This window comes from Empidonax traillii, unplaced genomic scaffold (assembly GCF_003031625.1).
Source record: "Empidonax traillii isolate 1590-97213 ecotype Southwest subspecies unplaced genomic scaffold, ASM303162v1 scaffold404:size960789, whole genome shotgun sequence".
NCBI classification, from domain to species: domain Eukaryota; kingdom Metazoa; phylum Chordata; class Aves; order Passeriformes; family Tyrannidae; genus Empidonax; species Empidonax traillii.
In genome coordinates, this window is record NW_020955597.1 from 773,600 (window position 1) to 798,582 (window position 24,983).

The 24,983-nt window shown below is 41.8% G+C and overlaps 1 protein-coding gene across 4 annotated transcripts in view; it reads left to right on the top strand.

Annotated features, from left to right (window-relative positions):
• Positions 1–24,983, top strand: part of GALNT11 (polypeptide N-acetylgalactosaminyltransferase 11) — a 46,779-nt gene that overhangs the window by 18,120 nt on the left and 3,676 nt on the right. For 3 of the 4 annotated variants that reach the window (XM_027893719.1, XM_027893720.1, XM_027893721.1), the window contains exons 3-10: positions 948–1,071; positions 2,448–2,614; positions 7,074–7,199; positions 7,654–7,903; positions 10,189–10,306; positions 11,684–11,836; positions 14,204–14,422; positions 17,519–17,623. In XM_027893719.1, the coding sequence (XP_027749520.1) occupies positions 948–1,071; positions 2,448–2,614; positions 7,074–7,199; positions 7,654–7,903; positions 10,189–10,306; positions 11,684–11,836; positions 14,204–14,422; positions 17,519–17,623 (1,262 nt within the window). Of the gene's footprint in view, positions 1–926; positions 1,072–2,447; positions 2,615–7,073; positions 7,200–7,653; positions 7,904–10,188; positions 10,307–11,683; positions 11,837–14,203; positions 14,423–17,518; positions 17,624–24,983 lie in introns of all 4 variants that reach the window. The other variant, XM_027893722.1, reaches the window with a different exon arrangement.

The following is a 24,983-nucleotide window of genomic DNA, read 5'->3' on the forward strand; positions in this document are numbered from 1 at the left end:
ATCTTCAGTGTGATGGTGGTCCAGTAACTGAACAGGGAAATGAGTTTCCAGTAGAAACTCCATTCTTGGAGATTCTGGAGGCTTTCAAAAGTCAAATACATGAGTTCTGAGCTACCTGATCTAGTTGGAACTGCTGATGGGAAGAAGGTTAGACCAGAGGTCCCTTACAACCTGAATTAGTTTATGAATGTCTGAAACATATTATCCAGGATGGATGGTAGCATGAGAATGAGGACCCCCCTTGTTAACTATTTTCTGCAGAAGCCCATGGCACTGAGTGAAGGCAGGCAGGATGGATTGAGGATTTTATCTTGGCCTCTGGCAGGGCACTTGCTTTTACCAACAGTTGATGCTTCTGCTAAAACAATCAATAAACAACACCTCCGTTGCTGTTTTATTTGCTGTCAAAGGGCCAGGTGAGATAAGCAAGAAGTTTATGGTTCTTGCATAGCTGTTTTTATGTTACTGCAGACTTTGGAAAACTGCATGAAACTGGGGCTGCTATTGTGAGGGTTTCTACCACTGTAAATGTATTTTCTCTCTCAAAAATCTCATTACAGACCTGTCAACCGTATGGATAGGTGCTGATGCATTGTGTGCCCAAGTCTGTCCTCTGCTGCTTGTCTGATGTTGGTTTTAGGTGCTGCTAAGAATTAGAGGCCATATAAGCGAAGGGAGTGTGTCTTGGTAAGGCAATAAACACAATGGAGCCATCAATCTTTGGAGAAGGATTTTGGTTTTTTATAGCTGCAAGGGCTATTCCTGAGGGCTGCCTGTTTGTGAGAGGGAGCCAAAACAGTTGCCCAAAAATGCACTTTGCAAAACCGGAGGCAATTTTAAGAACATAATGGAATTCAGGAGAGGTTAAAGCAAACGTTTCAATCCTTAGTTGTTTCCAAGTGGTATTTCTGAGCCTGTTAACTGAGCTTGGTGTGTTTCTTCTGCAGGAATGATTTTTAATGAAGAAGATCAGGAAGTGAGAGACTTGGGCTATCAGAAGCATGCTTTCAATATGCTTATCAGTAACCGACTGGGATACCACAGGGAGGTGCCTGATACAAGAGATGCAAAGTATGTACTAAGTTTTGGAGAGAACATGGCATAGTTTCATGTGTTGAATGGCTTTTTACATCATACCTGATATAGTATTTAACATTTTTGGTATAACATTTCCATTAAACACTCTTCCATTCTCATGTGTTGGTGAATGCAGCTTTTTCAGCTATTTAACAGGAGTGCTTGAGTTTAAGATTTTTATTCTTTGGTCTTTTTTGAATGAATATTGTTTCTGGAGTTCTAATTTTTTTTTTTTGCCTGCTGCTGAAGGTATGTGATAGGTTGTGCACTGCTCTGAATATTTTCTGTTAAAGAGCAGATATTTTTCTACAATCTATCTGGTTCATGTGAGGAGGGAAAACCCCACTGCTGTAACAACAATAAAAAATCCCATCACTGAATTGAAAAATAAATAAACCTATACCTATTTTTCTAGTAGTTTCTATGGTGTGGATAAATTTAATGAATTATACTTGATGAAATGTCTCTCCCAGAGCTGAGTTCATTCCAAGTAGATGAAAACTTTTCTTCTGTACTTCTGGGTTTCCATGTTTATAGTTTCTTATTTCCATTGGATTCCCTCATGCCTGACATCTTCATATGGCATTAATCTCTGATAATGTGCCCCACTAGAAATACGGAGAAGCTTTGAAAATAAGGAGAAAGAAAGAATGGTCTTTTGCTTTGAGTGGGATTCAGCTTGCAGATTAAGATGCTTAGATAACTTCTTGTTAGTCAGTTGTCTCTGCTTTTGTTGTAATTAGCAGAGATCCAGTCAATGCAGCTAATGAAGAATGCAGAGCTCTTCAGCTGACAAAACACACTTGACAGCCTTAGGGTGAGCTGAACACTATTTAGATTCCACTGACAGCAGTGACTAGATTTAAGTGTCTTAATCTGCCCTCTGAATCCCAACCCTGGTTGTCTAAAGAGGCATTTAGCACCGGTGGGGTATTCTGGGATATCCAAGCCAGTCTCCAGCAGCTGGCCAATAAAGTTGTGGCATGTTTTTTGGGCTGCATGTCATCTTTGCTATTCCTGTACCTGTCTGAGCTACCTGAGGGTACCAGACAGTGTTTTGGCAGCTGAAATAAGCCCTTGGTGTCTTCTGTTTGTGTCTTGAAGATCTATGATTCTTACTCCCACTCCAATCCGTGATGTCCTCTGTTTTCTAACAAGCAGCAATGTTAATTATAAGTCTGTACTGTGTGGAGAGTAGCTCACTGTGCTGAGCCCTACAGTGGATGTTACATGTTTTGTCTCTTTACGTTCAAGTCAGAGGTTCTTCCAACGCATTTAACGTTTGCCTGTTATTTACAAAGTTTCAGTAGCGACCTAGCTCTAGGAAATCCCTCTGAAAATAGTGACAGCTGCTGTATTTCTGTGTGCAGATGTAGAGAGAAGTCCTACCCCTCCGACCTGCCCTCTGCCAGCGTCGTCATCTGTTTCTACAACGAGGCCCTTTCTGCCCTGCTACGCACGGTGCACAGTGTCCTGGACCGAACCCCCGCACAGCTCCTGCACGAGATCATTCTGGTGGATGACAACAGTGAGCTGGGTGAGAGACACTTCCAGTGATATGTGTTTGGTGCTTACTGCTTCTGGATTTTCCTGTCTTTGTTGACTGGCCAAAGTAATTTGCCACTGGTGCCGTTTTACTGAGGAGCTTTGTATCATACAGGCTTTAAGGTTTAAAGTCAGGTTTTGAAGCTAATGACCATAGAATCATAGAATGTTAGGGGGTTGGAAGGGACTTTAAAGATCATCTAGTCCCAACTCCCCCCTGCCATGGGCAGGGACACCTCCCACTAGATCAGGTTGCTCAAGGCCTTATTTAACCTGGCCTTGATCACTTCCAGGGCCGTGGCATCCACCTCCCAGGATAACCTGTTCCACTGTCTCACCACTCTCACAGTGAAGAATTTCTTCCTAATAACTAACCTAAATTTCTTCTCTTTCAATGTGTACCCATTACTCCTTGTCCATCCCCACAGTTCCTGATGGAGAGTCCCTCTCCAGCTTCCCTGTAGGCCTCCTTCAGAGACTGGAATGCTGATGTGAGGTCTCCACTAATCCTTCTCTTCTCCGGGCTGAACAGCCCCAGCTTTCTCAGCCTGCCTTTGTAGGGGAGGTGCTCCAATCCTCTTCTCTCACCTCTTACACACACTGAGTGTGTATTTGCAGAGGAGCTCGTTAGGCAGTTGTTTACAGTGTGGTCCCTTCCTTGCTTGTGCTGCTCAGGTGCTCAGAGCAGATCACAGGTAGGTCAGAACTCGCTGTGAGTGCCTCTGAAAGGCGCTGAACGCGCAGGCTGAGCTCGGTCTGGCGGGTAGGTTGATGTGGCACTATGGAAACAGCACGTCAGCCTTTCCTACTCGCTCAGCATTTCGGACCGAGCAGGGGCCGCAGCTCAGCTTTGCTGGGAAGGCTCAGCGTGGCTCTCCAACAGCCTCTTGTGGCCACCCTGGGAGCGGCTCTTCCCGGCTCTCGGAGCAGCCTCTGCTCCCGCAGTCGCTGAGGGGCCCGGGAGGGGTGGGCCTTGCACAGTTGCTTCACCGCTGTTGAAGGATTGATGCTTCGGCGTTTTTCTCTCCAGTGATGGACAAGGCAAAGACAGACGCGCAATTCAAGCGTTTTGGCCTCTCAAATGCAAAACGACTGTTGAGGAATGTGTTGATGTTGCACTTCTTGCCAGCAGGATTGTGCAAGTTCCCTGCTCACTTCTGTACAAGTCCACAACTCTTTGCATTTCTAAAATGATTTTTAGATTTTATTTTTTTTTTTTTTTTTTTTAGCACATACAGTTTTAGCTCCCTTGGTCCCTTCTTTTGGTTTCTGGTTTCAGGTCTCTCTCCAAGAGACTGATTAGATATGTGTCACGTAGAATGAAATTCCCCTGTTGTGCAGCAAGTTCATTTCTCTGAGGTCAGATCAAATGTTAAGATACAAGAGAGAACAAAGATCAAACACCGCCCCTTGCTGATAAGAATGTGTAATATTCAAAACCTTGTTTTGTGTTTTGGGAGTAAGACTCTTTGCTATAAAGTTTCTTGTGCAATTTGTTGTTTTAAAGTTTCGTAACCCTCGTATTCTGAACTAAACTTTGTTGAATGTGGGAATGCATTTGATTGATGACTGTGTTGAGGCAGTACCATCACTCTTCTGGTCTGTTGTTAATTTGAAGGCCAAATTAGGTTTAAAACATTCAAATGGCTATTTTTATTTTCTGACTTCAAATGAACATGTTCTGAAGCCAAAGGCAGGAGGAGATGTTGTTTACACAGAGAATTACTGCTCTTGTTGCTAATGATACTACAGATGTTTGCACTGCTGCTTAATTTTAATGGATGGATTCTTACTAAAGAAAGCTAAAGACAGGCAAAGTGGATTTGGGGACTGAGGAAATGGGCAAAAACTTTGTCTGTCCTATGGATCTTGTGAGCTTGGGCAGATTGCTTGGTCTCTATGGCTCTTTGTTTTGTTTTTCAATTAAAAATAATTTTCCCTACGTTACCCCCTTTCCAAAATGGTGTCCTAGATGGAAGTCTGCCTACTTCTTCAGCTTTAAAATATGGTAGCTGTGCTGCACATCAATGCTGTTGGGCAAAACTTATGTCTTTGCACTGAGTTTTGCCTTAAAAAGCTTCTTAACTCAATCATCAACAGTCTTACCAGCTAAGCAGTCATTGCTATGGCTCAGCTGAAGCCACTGTTAAATTTTTCTTTTCAATCCATGCAAGGTGGGATTTCTTCTTCTAGTGCAACATCTTCCTCCCTGATTTAGGCTTAACCTGTTATGGATCAGCCTAAGGATATTTGAAGGCTATTACTGGGGGAATTCTGCAATGTAGAAGGAGAAATTTAAGAACAGAAAAGGAGCAAGTTGCCTGCAACTCAGTACTTTGAAATACTTTAAAATGATAACGCTCCTGACTCCCATCCTAGGTTCCTTTTGTTTGGAGGATCTTTTGTTACATAGATACGGAGGAAGACAATACCTAAAGTAATTTTTGAAGACTGTCTGCTGGCTAAAAGGGAGCAAGTCTCTACTTGAAGCAAATTTATCAGGCAAGCTGTATTGAAGCAGTTTTCTTGGATGATATCAGTAGTCACTCTTCCCAGTGGACATGATGCTGACACACGGAAACCCAAAAAGTGCCTGAGACTCAACTGCCTGTTGAGAGTGGTCCATGATATGTCCAGTCCCAGGCAGTAGCAGAGCAGTTCCCAGGAGAATGCCAGTTTGTCCTGGTCAAAACTGTCCCCTGAGAGCACGTCAGCCCCAGGTGCTACTGGCTCTTACATTCTGCTGCTCAAGCCTGTGCTGTGGGTCTGGTTTAGCTCCCAGTATGGATGTGACCTCTTTTCCTTTTTTTTTTCCTCTCTTTTATGTCAGAAGTTTGCATGTGCCATTGCACATGGAAAACTATTTCCTCTTTTATTGGATGCACTTTCACTCAGTCTTATCTGCCATAAATGCCGAGTTCGATAACTGACCTTCTCTGCTCTGCTGTAGCATTGTTTTCTGCAGGTTTACACTGTCTTTCTCTTGCTGTAATACATCAGGTGAAGAATTATTCAGGAACTGTTTTATTTTAGATTTGCAAATCCTTCTGTCCTGTGTATTTGGGTGTCTCATTTGGGTAACCCCCTAGAGATGATTTCATCAATTTTCTAGGAGTCTTTCTCCAAAAAAGTCTTTCCTGTTGTCTCTGGCATATGATGTCATGTTCAAGACCGGGAGAGAGAATTTCTGTGACTCAAATGAGTCCTGTCTGCATCTCTCCAGACACTTTTCCTTGACCTAGAGTGTTCTCCAGCACCATGTTTACTACGTGTTACTTTCTCATTCCTGATCCACAATTCTGCCTTGCAGTGCAAAGGCTGAGGTCTGAACATTTGGAATTGCTTCTAGGAGTCTCCTGTCTGAAAGTTCCTGTTCCTCCTGAAGGTCACAGCTCTGGCTTCCACATATATTCCTTTGGCATTTAATCTTTTTAACAGCAACTTTAGTGTTTGAGCTGACATTCTTTATTTATTTCGGCATATCCTCTGTTGAAAGTCCGTCTGCCTCTCTACATATACCGAGGTTCTCTGTGAAGCCTCAGGTGGTTTTTTGTTTTTCTTCTTCACTTTATATTCCCCTTTTTTGCTCCATGAGCTTGTTAACTTACGTGTTTCCATTACTTCAGTCTCCATGTGTCCATCTTCCCTTCAGTAGTCCTGCTTTAATGTTGGAAACCACTGTCCTCGGGTGAGAAAAGTATTGTTCCTCTTAAAATTGCCATTGATGTTAGTTAAGTTGCAGTAGTGCCTGTAGACTTCAGTGAACTTTGCACTCCTTCAAAAAGCCCATGCTGCCAGCAGTTTCTTTGATCCTTTGGAATTTTAGAAAAGCAACTACCTGTGAGTGAGTTGTGCTTTGTATGTGCTGTTCTGTCAGCTAAGCAGGTGGACGTAATGTAAGGTGTCTTCATGCTCTTTCAAGGTGTCTGCATTTGTTTTCTTGTATGGAATTCAGTAATTTAAGTAATTTGCCCGAGTGAAATGGTTATCACTGCTTTTGTTACAAATGCCAATTACCATGAGAAGAATTTGGAAATGCTATTTCTTTGTACAGTGGTTTTGTTGTTGGTTGTTTTTGGGTTTGGTGGTGGTTTTTTTTTTTTTTTTTTTGTTTTTTTTTTTTTTTTTTTTTTTTTTTTTTTTTTTTTTTTTTTTTTTTTTTTTTTTTTTTTTTTTTTTTTTTTTGATCCTTTCAGCAGCAGTAATTCCTTTCAACATAGTCCAGTAGTTCCAGTTAACTTGAGTCATGTTGTCCTAAAGGAATTAGAGGGCAGGTGGAGGATTGTGGGATGACTGACTGTCCTTTTGATACTCCTGGTTTGAAGCTGCGCTGTGTCAGGGCACCTCTTTGATCAAGATTAAGGCTCCATTTGAGCTGAACATCTTGGTACTTTAAACAAAGCTTTAAGAATTTCTATCCTGTTGCTGAATTTGTGTTTTCCTTTCCCCAGCTGACTTGAAGAAAGACTTGAGTGACTATGTTAAAACTCAGCTTCCCAAAACCACAAAATTGGTAAGAAATGAGAAGCGGGAAGGCTTGATTAGAGGAAGGATGATTGGAGCCTCTCATGCCACAGGTACACTTTATTTCTGTTTTCCTTGCATACTTTGACGATATTTACCTGCAGTGCAACTTTTCAGATGTTGAATGTTTGGCCTGTGGTTACTTTTCCTAGTGTAGGAGCTCTGTAAGTCCTGCCACGTTCTAAGCTACACAGTTCAGCATCATCCCAAACCTTTCTCCCTCTGCGCTGTGTCAAACAATGACTACAAATTTGGATCCAAATTTCAGCGTCTTTTAAACCTTGAGACACTTGGAGTGTCTCAGCTGTTGATTTGGGGGTTTTTTTCCCCCCTTTCTTTAGACATTTGCTTTTAATAAAATGGGTTAGTTTTTTTTTTAGATTCCCTGTGGAATCTCTGGCTTGTGAGCTTTCCTCTCTGTCACACAGGGTGATGAGGACACTGCCTAAGTGTTTGTGTTTCACTTTCCCATGGATCTTTGTGTTTTCTCTGCTTTGGCCTCTGTAGGTAAAGTGCTGGTGTTCCTGGACAGTCACTGTGAGGTGAACGAGATGTGGCTCCAACCTCTGCTGACTCCCATCCGAGAAGATCGCAGGACTGTGGTGTGCCCTGTCATTGACATCATCAGTGCCGACACACTGACCTACAGCTCGTCCCCAGTTGTGCGTGGAGGGTTTAACTGGGGCCTGCACTTTAAATGGGATCTTGTTCCTTTGTCAGAACTGGAAGGACCCGAGGGAGCCACTGCTCCAATCAAGTAAGGTTCCTCCTGTGTGGTGCGAAGCTCTGTGTAACACATGGATGGTCAGAAGCCCTTATTAAGCGTTACCTGAGTGTGCTGGTCTAGAAGCAGAGGCCTAACCTGTCAAATATCTGACTTATTTTACTTAGAAATAGTTTTTGTTACTATTACCTATTCAGTTTCATTTCTTGCATTTAATAATGAATTAGATGTATCTGTCCTATACGTCAAGAAAGCACACTTCTAAAAAATGCTTATGCAACAGCTTTTTCTGAGGACAGAAGTCTTAAGGAGCTTATGATATTCAGTATTAAATCTGTCCAGTAATTTCCCTGTTGAGCTATGCATTGATGTTTGCTTCCAGTCTGTCAATGTGCTTGGCTTAATGATAATTTAGGTGCTAAGTGTTTGTGCTAGGAATAGCCTGCGTATCCCACTAATACAGACTCTGTAATTTCTGTGATGGAATGCTAAAAAATTGCTGGATTGGGAAAATCTCTGTGGTAATAGGAATTTGTTTCGAACTTTCTTTTGAGAGTTGTTCTGAAAACAAAACTCTTGGTAAAGCTTAACATTAGGACTTGAAAGTTACTTTCCTTAATCTTCTAACTATTGCTGGCTGTCTCACCTGGACAGATCTGGCAGTATCTGATTCCTAGTGGACATGTAGCTGGTATAAAACAGTGCCAGCAGCCTTTTTTTAGTAGCAGACACATATGGTTCAGACACAAGAGTAGAAGCTGTCCCGGAGTGAATCCCTTCATGGGAAGGGCCAGTGCTGCTACAGCAACAGCAAGAGGCTGATGGTGTTTTTTCTAGTTGCAGGTGTTGACCTCAGTGCAGAATTCAGGCTTGTGAGGTGGAGGAATGTCACCTCCTTTACAAACTGACTCCTTGTGGATAACGTGGTATTTCTGTAAGATTTTCCAAGTGAATTTGGGTGTGTTCTCATCCCTCATTCTCTTTTCTTAGCTTGTAAGTGAAGAGCATTTCATACTGGCAAAGCATTTACAGCACAGTGTTCTCTGCTGTCATCTGGCAGCTCTGCAGTTGGTCTTCCCGTGTCTCCCCATCACAGGATTTGGTCCAAGAAGCCAGGGAACTTCTTAAGTTATTAAAAGTTTAACTGACTTGTTTGAAGGTGTCACTGTAGCAGTTTCTGAACCTGGAAGGGAAAGGACAGATGGAAAATCTGAATGAGGAATCAGCATTGAGTCTCAAAATCCTTATTCTGTTTAGAGCAATTCTCACATTTAATTTGGTCACTGGCTGAGGGTTAGCTCTTGCTGTCTTCAACACTGTTGTTGCATTCCTTCAGCTCACTTTTAGAGAAAAACTCCCATGGTTGAGGCAGAGAACTTTGAAGTGAGTGTAATCATCTGAAAAGATGCCATTTTCTGAGTATGGAAGTGACTTTTTCTACTTAAATGTCTTTGCCTACTTTGAAGGAGGAGTTGTTTTGCTATTTAACCTTTGAAAATGGCTTTCCATCAAACAAAAAGTTTTACATTTTAGAGACCTTCATAAAGAAATGTTTTTGTTGAGCAGTCTTCCAGATCTGGTTTTAAAGTGACAAAAACTGCAGTAGAAAATTGTGTGAGAACAAGCAAGGAAATCTTGACCTAGGTCTGGTTTCATCACAGGGGTTTATTAACAAGGATGAGAAAAAGACAGTTTGCAGCCCGCTGTATGTTCCAGTTCTCATATCATATTGATGTAGTGGCTTTACCCTTTTTTTCTACTCTTGTATTATGGATTCTGCTCTTTCTGCAGTTCAGTCAATCCTGATCTGTATAATTTGCCCCTGTGAGAGAGGGAGGAACACAACAATGTGTGCAAATGTACATGTTTGTTACTGTAGGGAAAATAGCTTGTGGTAAAGACAGGGCTAATCAAAGGCAGCTCCTGAGTTTCACTGTAGAAAACTTGGTGAACTTGGCTTTTACTTTTTTACCGTGTTGTAATTTTGTTTTGGTTCATTGGGTTTTGGTGTTTTTTTGGAGGGTTTGTTGTTTTGTCCCACTTTCTCTGTCCTATCCCTTTTCCTCAAGCTCACTCTATAAAGAAATCTGCTTTATAGGTACTGGAGTAATGGAAGATCACAAACACCACTCACAGATCTGCTTTTGAAAACATTTCGAGACTAGAACTGTCATCTGATGGTTTCTGGTGTCTGAAAGGCTTAAATTGTGTTTATGTAGGCTTAAATTTGAGCTTTGGGACTAGCAGATTCAGCAAAAATTACTGTTTTTTTTTTTTTCTCTAAAAGAAAATGAACTTCTTTCTGTGTTTCTCTTTAGGTCCCCCACTATGGCTGGGGGTCTGTTTGCCATGGACCGTGAGTACTTCAACGAGCTGGGGCAGTATGACAGCGGCATGGACATCTGGGGAGGAGAAAACCTGGAAATATCTTTTCGGGTAATCATTTTTGATGTGCATTGGGGTGTGAACCTCAGTGTCTTGCTCCCTCTCTTCCCTGTGCCCGGTGTCTTTGGCACTGGGACAGCGACTTGAGAAGAAATGGGCACTTCTGTTCCCAGGAAGGATGCCTGGGAACACGCATGTGGAAACTGCCTTTGCCACAGTCCTCAAGTTAAGTTTTAATGAGAAGATTAAAGAGGACTCTGAGCTCTGTAGTTGAATGTTTCTGGCTTTTTCTTTGTTTGTTTGAGCATTTCCTTGTAGCTATAGAGAAGCATAAGAGAAGAATAATCATGCCCATTTTTGAAGTGGGTTTTTAAGCAATGTCTAATGAATTTCACGAGCTGGTTAGAGATGTGTGGCCCACAGCAATATTGTTAAATGTAAGCTTAGTATGTTTTCTTAGGCACGTATGGAGCTTTGTAGACACTTCAGCCTCCTTTCTGAGGGCCTGGAAATGTAAATTTTTCTGGAACAAAATATAATTATTAGGTACCTGAGTAGAAGTGTGTGGAGTGTGAGGAGATTGTTTTTACCTAATAATGCACAGTTTCAATAAAAAGGGCTTTGAAAAATTGGAGTACATTCAGAGAGTTTTATAACTTCTGGAAGCTCCTGACACCCTGGGGGAGATTTGTAAAGAAGTTGAGTCTTTATCTTATCTAGGAGGAGTTTGAAAAGTGATTGATTATAAACTGCTAATGGGAGAAGACTTTCTGAGATTGGAGAATGTGTTAGTCCAACAAAGGGCCTGTGATGGTAACTTGCTGGAAGCTGAAGTTTAAAAAGAAATTTTAAAAAAGAAATGGGAGTAGAGTGTAAATAAAATGTGGATCTCTGGTGCCATGGAACTGGGTTAAGACTCCTGAATGTGGCATCTCAGTGGGAACAGTGTTTCTGAACAGTATGCTGAACAGAAACAAAGAGCTGTGTCAAATAAGTGCTTCTACTTAGTTGAAAAACTCTCTGTGTATCATCTCCTTGATGATACACAGACTGATCTTTGTTATCTATCACAAAAATGTGGACAGTTTTCATCTAGGTAAATCAGTTTAGGGAACTTAATCTGCAAGTTGAATCCTAGCCCATGCATTTCAGTGTTTTCTGATAGGTCACTAGAGCATAACACTTTGGAAAATTTTCTGTTTGTTTCTTGAAAAGAAAACGTGTGTTATGTGGAAAGTGAGATGAGATGACTAAAATAGTCTTTTTGAACACGAAGATCTAATAATTTAGTTTGTCAGGAAACTTGACAAGTAGGACAGCATTGCTGACACCTGCCATAAAGTATAACCCCCCACTGAAATATCCCTTGAAGGGCAGGAGGTGGTGAGCAATGGAACAGTGAGATGTGTTCTGCTTCTGTATGGACAGATCTGGATGTGTGGTGGGAGACTTCTGATCATCCCCTGCTCCAGGGTGGGACACATTTTCCGGAAAAGGCGTCCCTACGGCTCACCAGGGGGGCAGGATACGATGGCTCATAACTCACTGAGGCTGGCACATGTGTGGATGGATGAGTACAAGGTAAGAGACAATTCCAGGTCGTGAAATAAGGTCATTTACTGGTTGTTAACTGGCTTGTTTGTCAAAGGGCTGTGTCACAGCGGGATCTGCTACGCCTCAAATGGGGTTTTCTTTCTGTAGTCTGATTTCCTAATGTTAGTTTTGATAGGAATTCCTAAATTCTGTAGGATTGTCATTTGGCTTTTGAACGCTCCTCCCTGTTACTTTACTGCCTGCAGGAGATTTAGTTTTGTGGCTCTTCAATGAATTAAAGGAGGATGAATGAGCTGTTGTAAGCTCTGCATTGCTTTGTGTCCAAATCAGGATTATGCGGCAGCCGTGCACTGACTGCCATGTGCCTTCAGGTAGTTTCCATGGTGGTGAGACAGGGATTTTTTTGGCTGCTTATTTGCTTTCTGTTGTAATTAGCAGTCTGATTCTTAGTCTGTCTTGCCCTGGAAGAGCAAACAGGATTCACTTCTGGATTCAAGGGCAAGTGGATTCCTTCCTTCTCTTCAGATTTTTGATACTGATGCTTTTGAGTATAAATCAAGTGTTTGTAAAGCCCACATTTCTGGGATACTTGATGACGTTTTGCCCTCTGAGCCCACAGGATTTGCTGTGTGGTCAGCTCCTGTTGTCCCTACAGTTCCTATACTAGACAATGTTTTATGTTTATTGACTTTATATTCTGTAGAGGCTGATGTTTCAAACTCCATCCTTTATCTTGATGTTCCATCAGTTCATGGAATCTATTAGAGCCCATTAATTTTTTATCTCCATTCTCCATCTCTGTAATGCATTGGTAGATTTGATCTATCACTTTCCCTTTTACTGGTGCCTGGGCACGGTTGTTCTTTTGTGATTAATGATGGCTTTCTCTGAAGCTTGGACTTGATTGTTTGCTATAATTTCCAGCTAATACTGCTTTTTGCAGCAGGGACTTGAACTGCTGATTCTAGCAGTCTCTTATCACAGATTTGTGTCCTGAATGTTTCCAGCTGTTTCTAGTCTGATTCTCTGATAGTTGCCAAAGACCTGTTACTATGACAGATTTTATGTACGGAGGGCAAGCCTGGAAATATTTTTGTTTTTATAAATATAATACAAACATTTAGGGCCAGTGTAACCTACTGAAGCAATCTAATGATGACTGGTGCAAAGATAAGACTTAGAGGATCTGTTTTCCAGCAAAGAGCAAATATCAGTATTTCATAAATTAATTTAATAATGGAGGTGGTACAGCAAAATTTTTGTAACTGTCAAAAGCAAAATGTAGAAGAAGTAAGTTCATGTCTACAGTGGTAATAAATAACATACAAAAGGTAGGATACTAAAATTTTAACTATAATTCGGAAAGAGGGAACTGGAATAGCAGAGCTACTTTTTAAAGCAGACCAATTTCTGATAGTGATGTCCAGTCCAGTCTGTCTCCAAACTTCCTCAGAGCTGGCCAACAGCCCAAAGTACTTAGTGCTCCCCCTTCCTCTACTGTTAAAATAGCAGTGATACATCAGGCAAATCCAAAAGCTCGAAGATCTTGATAAGGACAGGTGTGTAATTTGTCCAGAGGTGATGCTGTCTGTCATCTGAATATCAGAGATAGCAGGAGATAATTGAAACCTGTCAGAGCCACATCACAGTAATTGAAATCCACACATCTCCTAGAGATTAATCCAACAAAATACCAGAGTTCAGTGCCCTGAAAACTGACTTCTAAGTAATATCTAGTAAACAAGTTAATGTGCAAATACAGTGCCTTTTCCATGAGTTCTGTAAATCTATCTGGAATTAAAGACTCTACAAGGAGATTTTTCTTCTAGTTTTGGCAGTAATATCTGTGCCACGTTGTACATTCATGAGTTCCTGTTTGTCCCCATTGTCTCTGCATTAGAGTCAAACAGCACATAAAATTGAGCTGGAATCTTAATCTGTCTTTGCCTAACCTGTAAGATTCTGAGTATAATCATAAAATAGAACGTGAAAAAATAACTTTGTGGGAACCTTTCTGAAGATGATGCAGATGACTGAGGGAAAACTGGGTTTCAGAGCAAGCCCAGGTGATAGTTCTCATTTTTCACATGAATAAAGATGTGGTTCCACTAAACCTCACAAGGTAATCCCATTTATAGGTCTGTTCTGATATGGAATGGGTTTGGCCTGATCACTTGTAAAGTGGGCTTGAACAAAATATGGTCAGATCCCACAACAATGAAAACAATCCACTGAACAATCAAAACGATTTCAAGAAACCTCTTGTCAGATGAGGCTGATGATGGAATATGCATCTTATTCTGATTTAATAACTCTAGCGTTCCTTTATTGCCAGGGGTGATCACTAATCTGAAATTCTCCTCCCTTTTCCCCCACTTTTACTCTCAAATACAGGAGCAGTATTTTGCTTTGAGACCTGAGCTAAGGATGAGGAACTATGGAAATATTACTGACCGTGTAGAACTGAGAAAAAGATTGAACTGCAAGTCATTTAAGTGGTATCTCGATAATATCTATCCTGAGATGCAAATATCTGGGCCCAATGCCAAAGCTCCACAGCCAGTTTTTATTAACAGAGCACAGAAACGACCAAAAATAATCCAGCGTGGAAGGGTAAGAGAAACTTTCTGAAATTATGGACTTACCATGTGTTAATTGTCTTGAGATTGTTAAAGATTTGCTCAAATACAACAAAAATAGTCTTTTTCCATAGAGTTCTAGCTTTGCAACAAGCTGCCTTGAAAATAACAGGATTTTTGTCAGGATTTCACTCTGATCTGTATTTCAGGTCATGATCTGTATTTCAGGTCATCCTCAGACTAGATACTGTTCAATGAGTTTTCTTACCCAGAAACTCTTGAGTTATGAAGTTTTACTGTCTTTGGAATATGCTTTCATGGCTGTTGGTTCTGAAGATAGATTTGGATAGAGAGAAATTTGGGCTCAAATACTCATGCTCTGTTGGTTTGTGATAAGAGCGCAGTGTAATTGGTTTCCAAACTCATTGCTTTCACTGGGTCATTTTCTACAAAGGTGAACATTTGCATCTGAGGCTGATGATGGCTTTTCTGTTCTTGACTGTTAGATAATGAATGAAAAATGAGGTTTTTCTCCTCTTTTTTTTTTTTTCTCTTCAGAGAAGAAATGAAGAGACAATTTTTGTGTATTCATGAAGAAAATCATGATTAAATTCATGCCTTAGCCCTGACGCCTTTGCTCATGGGTTTGTGTGCAGGCAAAGCCAGCAAACAGTTGGATCTGCTCTCCCCAGTGTCAAATTCACCTGCTCTGTGCATTCTGTGCCTCTCAAAAATAATGGGTAGCTTCAAATCCGAGACAACTTTCTTGCTGTCTTCTCTGTGAAAGAGAATACCTTGGAATAAGCTGTTTCATGTGCACATGGGTTATGGGTGTCATGTTCCCTGTTAGCTCAGGGGTTGGAAGCACTAAATAGTGATGTCTCCACAGGGAACACAGGCTGCAGTAGCTGCTGACAGTTGCTGGTTCTGCAAGTAGTTTCAGTCTGGAGGACCTGGTTTCATGCAGAACCTATTGACTTAATTATATTTTTTGCTTGGAAGCAGCTGTTGGGAATCCACTATTTGTGCAGCATTTTTGTTGTAATATCCCAGCCAAGTTGTGAAGTTATTTATTAGGGCAAACATGTAGTTTCCCTAAATAGAACTGATACAGTGGGCTGATTCCCCTGGTTGTTGAATGCTGTTACTCCCCTAGCCAGACCTTTTTTCCTCCTTATTTTCTTCTTTTTTAAAATTTAATAGCTTTCTGCTTTCATTCAGACAGAAAATTAACTAAGGAATTGCTGATGTGGGGGAGACTACTTGAGGGATCTGAATACTTGAGCAACACTTAAGGGTAAATCTTCCCAGCAGTTATTTACCATGGCTTAATTTTGAGAAAAGTTTGGTGCACCCTTTAAGAAGTGGGGACAAGACACAGAAAAATGCAGCTCCTTGACTTGGTTCTCTGGGGTTCAAGAATTATACCCAGCATTGGATGAGAGAGTCAGCTTTGGCTCTGATGGTTGTGTAAACGATTTCCAGATGCCTGCAGGGAACAGAACGATCAGCCAGTGTCACCACTGCGAGCCAGACTCTTTAGGATTTGGGAGGAATCGTTCCAAACCTTACTTTGTTCTCAAAAACTAATTGGGCCAGAGATAAGTGCTGGTTTGACAGGCTGGGAAGGACTGTAATGATCACAAATGGTGACAGTTCTTACCGGTGTTAATCAAACGCTGGTCAATCATGGCCAATAAAAACAAAGACAAAAAGCTTATAAAACTCATGTAGCTGTACGGTTTGAAAGCTTTTCAGCTGAGTGAGGAATGATGAGATCTGTCCTAGAAGTCTCTGGGGTGTAAGGAAATGTTACTTAGAAGGTTTTGTGTAATTTGTTTCAGATGTGTGTAGGGAACAGGAGAAACATGGTGCACTTGAGGCGACTGTTGATGTGCCTTGGGACAGCTGTTTCCAGAAGTGGTGTTTAGTGAAGAATACTATTTGGTATTTGTGCTAATTTTTGCTGTCACGTGACTGAGCAGTTTGTTCTTTTTATTACTGGAAGTGCCTTTTGGTTTCTAAAAATCCGTAGAGTCAATAGAAATGCCAGGACAGCTATGGATGTCTTCATAATAAGACACAGCTGGCCAGTTAATCAGCCTGGCCTTGAGTTCAGGACAGTAAATTCTTTTTTCTTCCTCTACATTCAGCTCCAGATTGGAAATAATTATTTTTAACGTGACTGCCAGATCTGGGGCCCTGCCACCTCCCACTTTGAGATGTTCAGGCAGTGCTTGCTGCCGGAAGGGCCTGAATCCCCCACCACATCAGGGGAAGAAAAACAGTCAGGCTGAAAAGAAGTGTTCTGCTGGCCACCAGTTAGCTCAGGGCATGTCTGTAACTTCGAGCCAGAATTAGAGTTGTTTTGTCTCCCTGAATGCCTCTGTGGGGATACATTAAGGTCTGAATGATTTTTGACTGTTGTAATAGGGATAATCTAATCTTTGGGCTCTGTGGAAAATGTCTTGGTGTCTTTTAAGGTGGGCATCGTTGCCCAAATTGGACTAGGTAGGACATTTGAGCAAAAATAAGCATTTGGGTGTTTGTAAAATGTTCTCTTCTTCCCTGATTCATCATTAAAATACCTTAGCTGATAACTGTGCCTAAAAGCTCTTGAAAATCAATTTGTAAACAGCAGAAGTCTCTGAGGTGGTTTGTACCACAGTAGTTCCTTCTCCTCTCTCAAGGAGGTGGTCCTGCTTCGTGAAGAGAGGCTGTAAGAGGAGACTTATGTTTAAACTAAATTGTAGTAAAATGCAGTTTATACAGTTACAGTCAATTTTCCTGAGCAGAGTATCTGGGACCTGAGATTTCCATGAAGAGTGAAGAGGGGAAAGAAACTTGACAGAGTACAGCCAGCATGTGCTGAGCCAGGCTGTGTGTGCTGCACTTATACCAGAGGGGAAAATCTTGTTATAATTAGAAAGCAAATTGGAACTGTTTAATGCATTTTTTTCCTCCAAATTGTCTGAAAAACAGAACTTTTTTTATTATTTTTTTCCCCCCCAATTAAAAGGTTTGTTTGGGTTTTCTTGGGAACACTGAGTTCTAGAGCTTTCAGAGCCTCACCCTTTGGTATATGATGTTTGTTGCTCACTCTGTCCATCAAACTGTTTTCCTTTCACAGTTGTATCACCTCCAAACCAACAAATGCCTGGTTGCCCAGGGCCACCCAAGTCAGAAAGGAGGTCTGGTGGTGGTTCGGGAGTGTGACTACAACGATCAGAACCAGGTATGGTGTTCCTAATTATATGGAATAGTGACTCACATCTTAGAAACTACTACTGTGTTTTCCTGCTGGCAAAATGCCCTGGAATAATATCTCATCAGCAGACAGGCTGATTTCAGAGGGTGGTTCAAACCACGAGGCCACAGACAGCAGGGAGTTGAATATCTCCTGTCTTTGTGGCATGAATCTCTTATGTGGCTGAAGACTGTCCTTCAGTGGCTCCTGATGAGTTCATAATCCACTGATTGGCACTTCAGGATTTGTAGCAGCTCTTTCAGTCAGTTCCTCACACTGGGATTTAAAACAGCCTTTTCCTGCCCTGCTGGTCGTTGTGTACTGTAGAACCAGTCCTCTGCTCCTCCTGGTGTAGCTGTAGTTTGGGGGTGAATGAGTGATTTGTTGTTATCCTTAAATGGAAGGAATCCAGAAAATTTTTTGACTGCAGGTGAGTTTCTGGTCTGGGGATTAATTAGGGATGGATGTGAAAACCTAATGAGAATTTCTGTATTACTACATGAAGCCTTTGCTATTTCACTTCTTTCAGGCAACAGAAATTCAAGACTTGGATAAACAGTCTCCAGGGTAGAGAGATCTTCAGCTAATGCCATAAAGACTTTTAACTAGCTAAGAACTGCACTGAACTTATGATTTAGGAGCCCAAGTCTAAAAACTAGCTTGCATCTAAGAGGAAAACTAATCAAAGACACAAAATAAATGGAGCAGGAGGTAATGCAGCATAGCTTTACTAAAGGTGGGTTGTGCTGGACTAACTTGATACTTTATGAAATGGGTAGGAGTTTTGAAGATATGGAAACTGCAGCAGTAGAAGCAGAGGGATTTGTGATAGTCCCAACAAAGTGCTGTGTGCTTTGTCACCTAATGGGACTTTCTGCCTCGTATTTGTACCCTCACCAGCTGAGTGTGGCAGAGGAGGGCAAGTGTGAGGGGTGTTTGCCAGTGTCAGGGTAAGTGTGGGTGGCTCTAGGCACGTGGCCTTAAGTTCCAGTTGTCAGACATTAGCAGGGAATACATCCCTGTACTTCAGAACACTGAGTAATCACCACTGTGACCAAACTGTGGGCCCCTGTGTTAAGGGTGAATTAATTAAAGCTGGAATGGGAATGAAGGTTTGGCTCTGGGATCTATTCCATTAGCTGGAAGACAGTCAGCAAGTCTTCTAAATATAAGGGCTGTGTACATGGAATAACAACTGATGGGCATCAGTGATTGTACATTTAGAGTGCCAAGGCTGTGATGCTGCTTTGTGAGCCATTCAGGCTGGAGGGGAGAAAGCAAAAATGACTGCCTGTGGATGATGTCCACGCAGTTGTGTTTCCCTTCTCCTTCCTGCAGTATTTTTCATCGTGAAGTGCCACATGGCTGGAGCTTCCTCCTGTTTTTCTTTATCAAAACCCTTTTCTGATTTTGTTTTTTTCCTCTTGAAGACAGCCTTCAGTTAGTCTTTTGGTTCTGAGAGAGACAAATTCGTGCTCTGATTGTTGATATTTGGCTTCTTTTCTCATGAATCTATTTTACCAGTGGTAAATTTAGCCATTAGTTCTCGTAAAAAAACTGGCTGTGCTATCTTGTTTCACAATTTTGTTCTCCAACCATGTCAACTGACACTATATTTTTTCTGCCATTAGACTTATTTTGTTCTCCTAATAAATCCCCAGAGTGCATTGAGCCAGCTTTCTGTCATATCCCCTTGAACAATCTTACTATAGATACATGAGAACAATGTAGAGAAAGATGACACTTATTTAACAGCTTCTGCATATAAAAATAGCAAGAAACTTCCCGACTATTGGAAGCTTTTAACTGTTGTTTCACTCAACTCACTGGCATTTTCAGCTGGTTTAGCTCCAGAAGCATCTGGTTCTAGAATAAGGGAAGTGGTTCTCACAAAGGTGATGCATCTAGAAAATACATGAAAAAAATGTGTCTAAGTTACAATGAAAATTTGAATGCTTAACTGTAAAGGAAATACTCAGCCTGGGATAATACTGGGGCCTGAACACAAACTTGGGAAAAAGTCATGAAAATCTTGTTAGAAATAGGACAAGTAGAGGAGGTGATGGGATCTTACAGAACAGAGGTTTGAAGTAACAGAAGAAGCAGAAAAAAATTATTGTGACTTTCACAAGGAGGAGACTAACGTGGAATGAGCAATTTCGTAGTTGAAGGGTGGCCATGTGGAGGAACTGCCAAGATTGCCAAAGTAAACACACTCCTGAAATTCAGTGATGTGCCTGGCCTCCTTCTGGAAACAAAACTGAGAATGCCCAAAACACAAACTTTGGAGGAGCTGAGAAAATATTTAAGTGCGTTGAAAGATCATAATGAAAGACAAAATACCAAAGTGGAAGGAAGAAACTGTGTTGGAAATTCTACCCCAAACCATCATGCCAGGGTTGTTTGGGTGGTTTATTAGGAATCAAGGATGCTGAAGCAGGTTTTGGGATAGATCCTACCCTAGAAATAGTTACTGACAAACTTGGAAGAGAAGCATCAAAGAACACTAAAACCCAAGTTTTGGGAGTGGAGCACGAGGTCAACACAGGGCTGACTGGTTTGTGATGTAACAGCTGAAAGAAGATTGGACTTGTCACGTAGATAATGTGTGCCTGTGCCACCACCCTGACTGAAATGCTTAAAGCCAAGTTCCTGTTCCAAAAAATCTGCTCTGCAAGGCCACTGGATTATGTGGCTTTTTTTTCTACTGTTTGTTTTTAGATACACTATTCTGACTCTTTAGCTTTACTTTGTGTTGTTATAAACTCTCTTATGTGAGTTTACCTAATTTCAGTAATTTACCTTTCTCTTACTTAGCAATATATGAATCTTTTTAAAAGATGACTATTGCTATTCCAGCTGGGGATAGTGCTGAAGTGTCTAAGCATGTACATCTCTACTCTGAACCTTCAAAAAATAACTCACTTGAGAAGGAAATTTCAAAAAATCTGTTAACACCCCTATAGCACTTGATGAATGTAAGAACACGTACTTCACAAGCTGTGTCAAGAGTGACACTTTTACAAGTGTCAGAGACTAGGAGGATTTGCTCCTATGTGCAATTCTTCTGTAAGACTTTTCTCCCTAAACCTCTAGATCATGGTTATTAGTTTTTTCAGATACAGCACACCTGCAATGAGTGTGAGGATGTGCAAATTCAACCTTGCTGCTTTTCCATAAAGTATTGGACAGTTCTTGGACCCCTCTAACAGCTGTCGTGAAGCATCAGCAACACACTGAAACTGTGGAACAGAACACATGCATCAACTTTGGAATGACCTTCAGGAGTATATTTGGTTTTCAGGGTAGCAATAGCTTAAAATAATGATTACAGACCACCAAACTTGGCTGTTTCTGATGATTGCCACGAGCTGTTCGGTGCTATGATGTCACTGCTATCCATACCAGCAGGGGCTGGAGTACATGCAGGAGGCTGTGATGATACAGATTGTTGGTTACATCTCCTCTTCAGGGCCGAGGCAGCTTTTCTGTGCTCTTGGGCTGAATTTTTGTCTTTTACAAACTGTCTGACAGAATAATACAGCAGTGCCAAGCTAAGCAGCAGATTGTAACTGATGAAAGCCCTGGAATGCCTCTCCTGCTGGTGTGGCTCACGGCAGGGATTTTCTTTCAAACAAAGGGCTGTTTCTGTAGTAGTTACTGTTTTCTATTTACTGAAAATTTTCAATGCATTCCTCTAGTGCTAATGCAGTTTGCAGACCAAAGAAAAATGTGTATCCACAAAGCTTTGCCAGTTGGCCAGCCTTGCCTTTTGCTGCACTCGAGTGCACTCTGAAAGCCAAAAGGGTAGGCAGATGCTTCCTGGTTTATTTCAAATGGTTTTTAAGTGTTTATTCCCTAGAAACACTGAGCTTCCCTTTTCTGCCTGCTATGGATTCTTTGATTTATCAGTTTCTTTTTCTATGTCGAGTTTTAGGTTTTATTGACAGTGGGCTCAAAGTCTTCTACAGGTAACTCCATTTTTCAAAAGGCAGTGATAGCATGGGCTGTTCTAGGTGCTGAGGCACTATCTGAACCCCTGCCTCACTTGCATTTCTTCTGAAGTACTTCACCTAGCTCTTATCTATTTACATTAATTAATCTCACTGTAGGAATGATTTAATCTTTCACCAAAAAAAACCCCCGAGCGAACAAACACCCCCCCCCCAGAATAACCAAAACCAAACCAACCAAATAAAAAAAACCCAGCAAAGAGTGAACTCCAAAACAGGTGAGTAACACGGCCCTGTATCTCTTTATCATGGCAAAAAAGTAAGAAAAACCCAGAAGGAGATCACTGAGATATAGAGGTTTAGGGAAGGGGTGAAAGGGGTGTCTCCTTTACCAAGAGTGGCAAGCTGAAATCAGTTAGGAAATCCAAATATTAGTGAAATGAGAGCAATGTAGTCCCTCCCATCTGGTCTTCAGTGCTGTCACGATCCTGTCCTTGCAAGGAATCAAGCTGTGGTCACCACTGACACTGTTCATTAAGCTGTATGTGAGAGAAAGCTGTTTCTACCCACCTGTTGGTATATAAATGAGGCTGATGAAGTCATCTTAGCAACCAACCAGTCCTGCAGAAGGCTGTGTGATTTGTTTGAGTTTTATGGGATAAAGTGAAGTCCTGAAGGGACTAGAAGCCCTAGGAAACCTTTGTCTTAAATCTGTAAATAGTTTGAACTACCTCTTTAGGGGACTGAATTAAACATCCCCGTTCTTCCTCAGCTGCACCTGTATAAAAGTTCAGACTAACAGAGCTTGTACTTTGAGCCTCCTCACATTTATTTTGTCCACGAGACCTGCTCTGCCACGTGCTGTGCACCTCTGCAGGCGACCAGAAGGACATGTGGGCCAGCTTTGCTCTGGCAGTGAAAACTTATCCCAGAGAACTGCAGGTCCTGTTTCCATCTGTGGGAATCTTGAACCAGCTACTGCCCCAGTAGGACCTTGGTGCAGGCCTGGAGGCTTGGGCAGGCACCTGAGCACTGCCACATCTGAAATGCCTCTCTGGAGGGTGCTCTGGGGACATGCAGGATCTCAGAAGGGTCAGTCAGCAGCTAGATGGGCTACTGCTCTCCAAGACTGAAGGGGTCCATCCACCTTTTCTCTTATCCTGTTGCCTGTGTTGAGAGGCAGGGAAAAAAGGCTGCTAGAAAGAGGCCAGTCCTACAGCATTCACCAAATTAAGTCATTTATTAACTACAAGCATGATCAATTTCATTATGGAGAGAGGTTTTTATATACATCTGCCGTTTGGGTTTTAGTTGAAAACAGAAGCGATTCATTATATTCTAGTTGCATCTTGTTGATTTTCCTTGACACCAGTGAAAATGGCCAGTGATTTTCCTTAGACCTGTGGAGCAGATCATTGCCATGTGTCTCTCAGGGACAGCAATTAAAGGTGCTGCCTTCCTGTGGGGGAGCTGGGCACAGTTCCAGTGGTGGAAATGGTCCAAATCTGGTGGAGATGCTCTCCTAACTCTACTGGTTGGGAAGTGCATGCAGAATGAAAATACCCTACACTTTTTCCTTTAATAAATTGAATTTTTAAAATGGCACTTTTGGTAGAAAATACATAGGAGGATAAAACAAGACCTCTCAGAACTGAGACCTAAATCCTAGGCAGGTACCTTTCTGCTTATAGACTTCTGAAGTTGTGCTGCCTGCTGGGAGATTATTTCCTATATGGACCTGTTGGTCCCGACAGCCTTTAACAACAAAAGCTAAACATCATCCTTCCAGTCTTCAGCAACAAAGTAGTTAATAATTTTTGGAGTATGCAAAGGCTTGCATTTGTATGACAAAGAAAGCCCATGGGGTGGCTTTGCTTTCCTTGAGCTTGAATCTGTTAATAATCTGCAAGTTCATACTGATACTCTAATCTGAATTTGGAACCAAATTTGGGCCTATTTTTCCACGTCCCTTTGTTTTCTACACTGAACACATAATTAGTTTGAAATTAATTTTGGCTGTCTTGTATGAGCCTTTGGGGAGAATATCACACTGGATTTAACCACTGGTTTGTGTTCTTTGCCATTACTCAGCTTTTGATTAAAGGTCTGCTCCCTGTGCCACTGCAGTCTTCTTTCTCCTTTCTTACCAGTTCTACTCTTCTTTGGATTTGGCTCCATCATTATTATTCTTCTAACAGTGGTACTCTTCTGGCAAGTCTTGCAGTTTCTCCATTCTCTCCTCCTCTTTAATCTTGATGTGCCTTCCTTCCCATGCCAGGGTTTAAAATGGAAAAAAAGTACTTTGGAAGGCAACGAGTGCCTGAGGTTAGGGCAGATTTTAATGTAATATCTGCACTTCCTCCAAGGAGGCCTTCGCTGTGTCACAGTAGTCACTGTGATAATGAGCTGTGTGCTTTTCAGTCATGCTGTCCAACTGAGACTGTGTCCCAAATCCCAGTGCCCTCCAGAAAACTGGTTTTAGTTTCATCAGCCAAAAAAAAAAAAAAAAAGAAGTAGGCAAATCAGTTTATTTGCCTGACTTTTCTGCCTGGAATTTGATATTCCATATGCTGAGTGGCAAACAGACTTAGTGGAAAAAAAAATAAATCACACAAGGGGACATGATTGCTGCAGCACTGACTGTGAGAAGTGAGAGCAGGGCTGGAACAAGAGCACACCAGAAGAACTTAGTGTGTGTAAATAGGTACTTCATGCACAGGTGTGAGGAGCTTAGCTCCTCTTGGTCACAGTGAGAGGTCAGGTCCTCCACTGAACTGATCTTGGCCCAGGTCTTTGCAGGCCTGAAGGATGGAGGGAGAGGGGACCAGAAGCTGCTGCAAGGACACCAGGCTGGAGCTGTGGCTTCCCTGAATGTTCAGCTGTGCCAGACACGCCTTGCTCAAAGCGGCCCATTGAGAGCCAGCAGGGTGTGGGCATGAACTGCAGCCACTGAAGGTGCCTGGCACCTTGCTATGCCAACAATAAAAATACCTACTTGTGCTCAAGCAGCATGTGAGAGAGGGCAAACTGAGACCTCGAGTGTCTGTGCTGCTGGTCAGAGCTGGCCATGGTCGCTGTGATCACACAGACTCTTCTGATAAATTCAGGAACCCAAATGCAGTTGAAGCTGCAAATGTGAACCAGTGCATTCCTGCTTCATACAGGTGAGCCCCAGAGAGGGGCTGCATTCGATTCCCACCCCTCTGTGAGCTGCTGGGATGTTGTGTAGGCTCTTGAGGTCCAGATCAAGACATTTTTGTGGTGGTTCAACCAAAACAAAGGGGATGTGAAATGGGGAGGAGTGGTCTCCCTCCAAGCATGTCACAGGTAGCAAAAATCATTTGGCTTGGGAGCAAAGCAGGATCATCTTTGGATAAGGAGATTTCCTGCCTGGC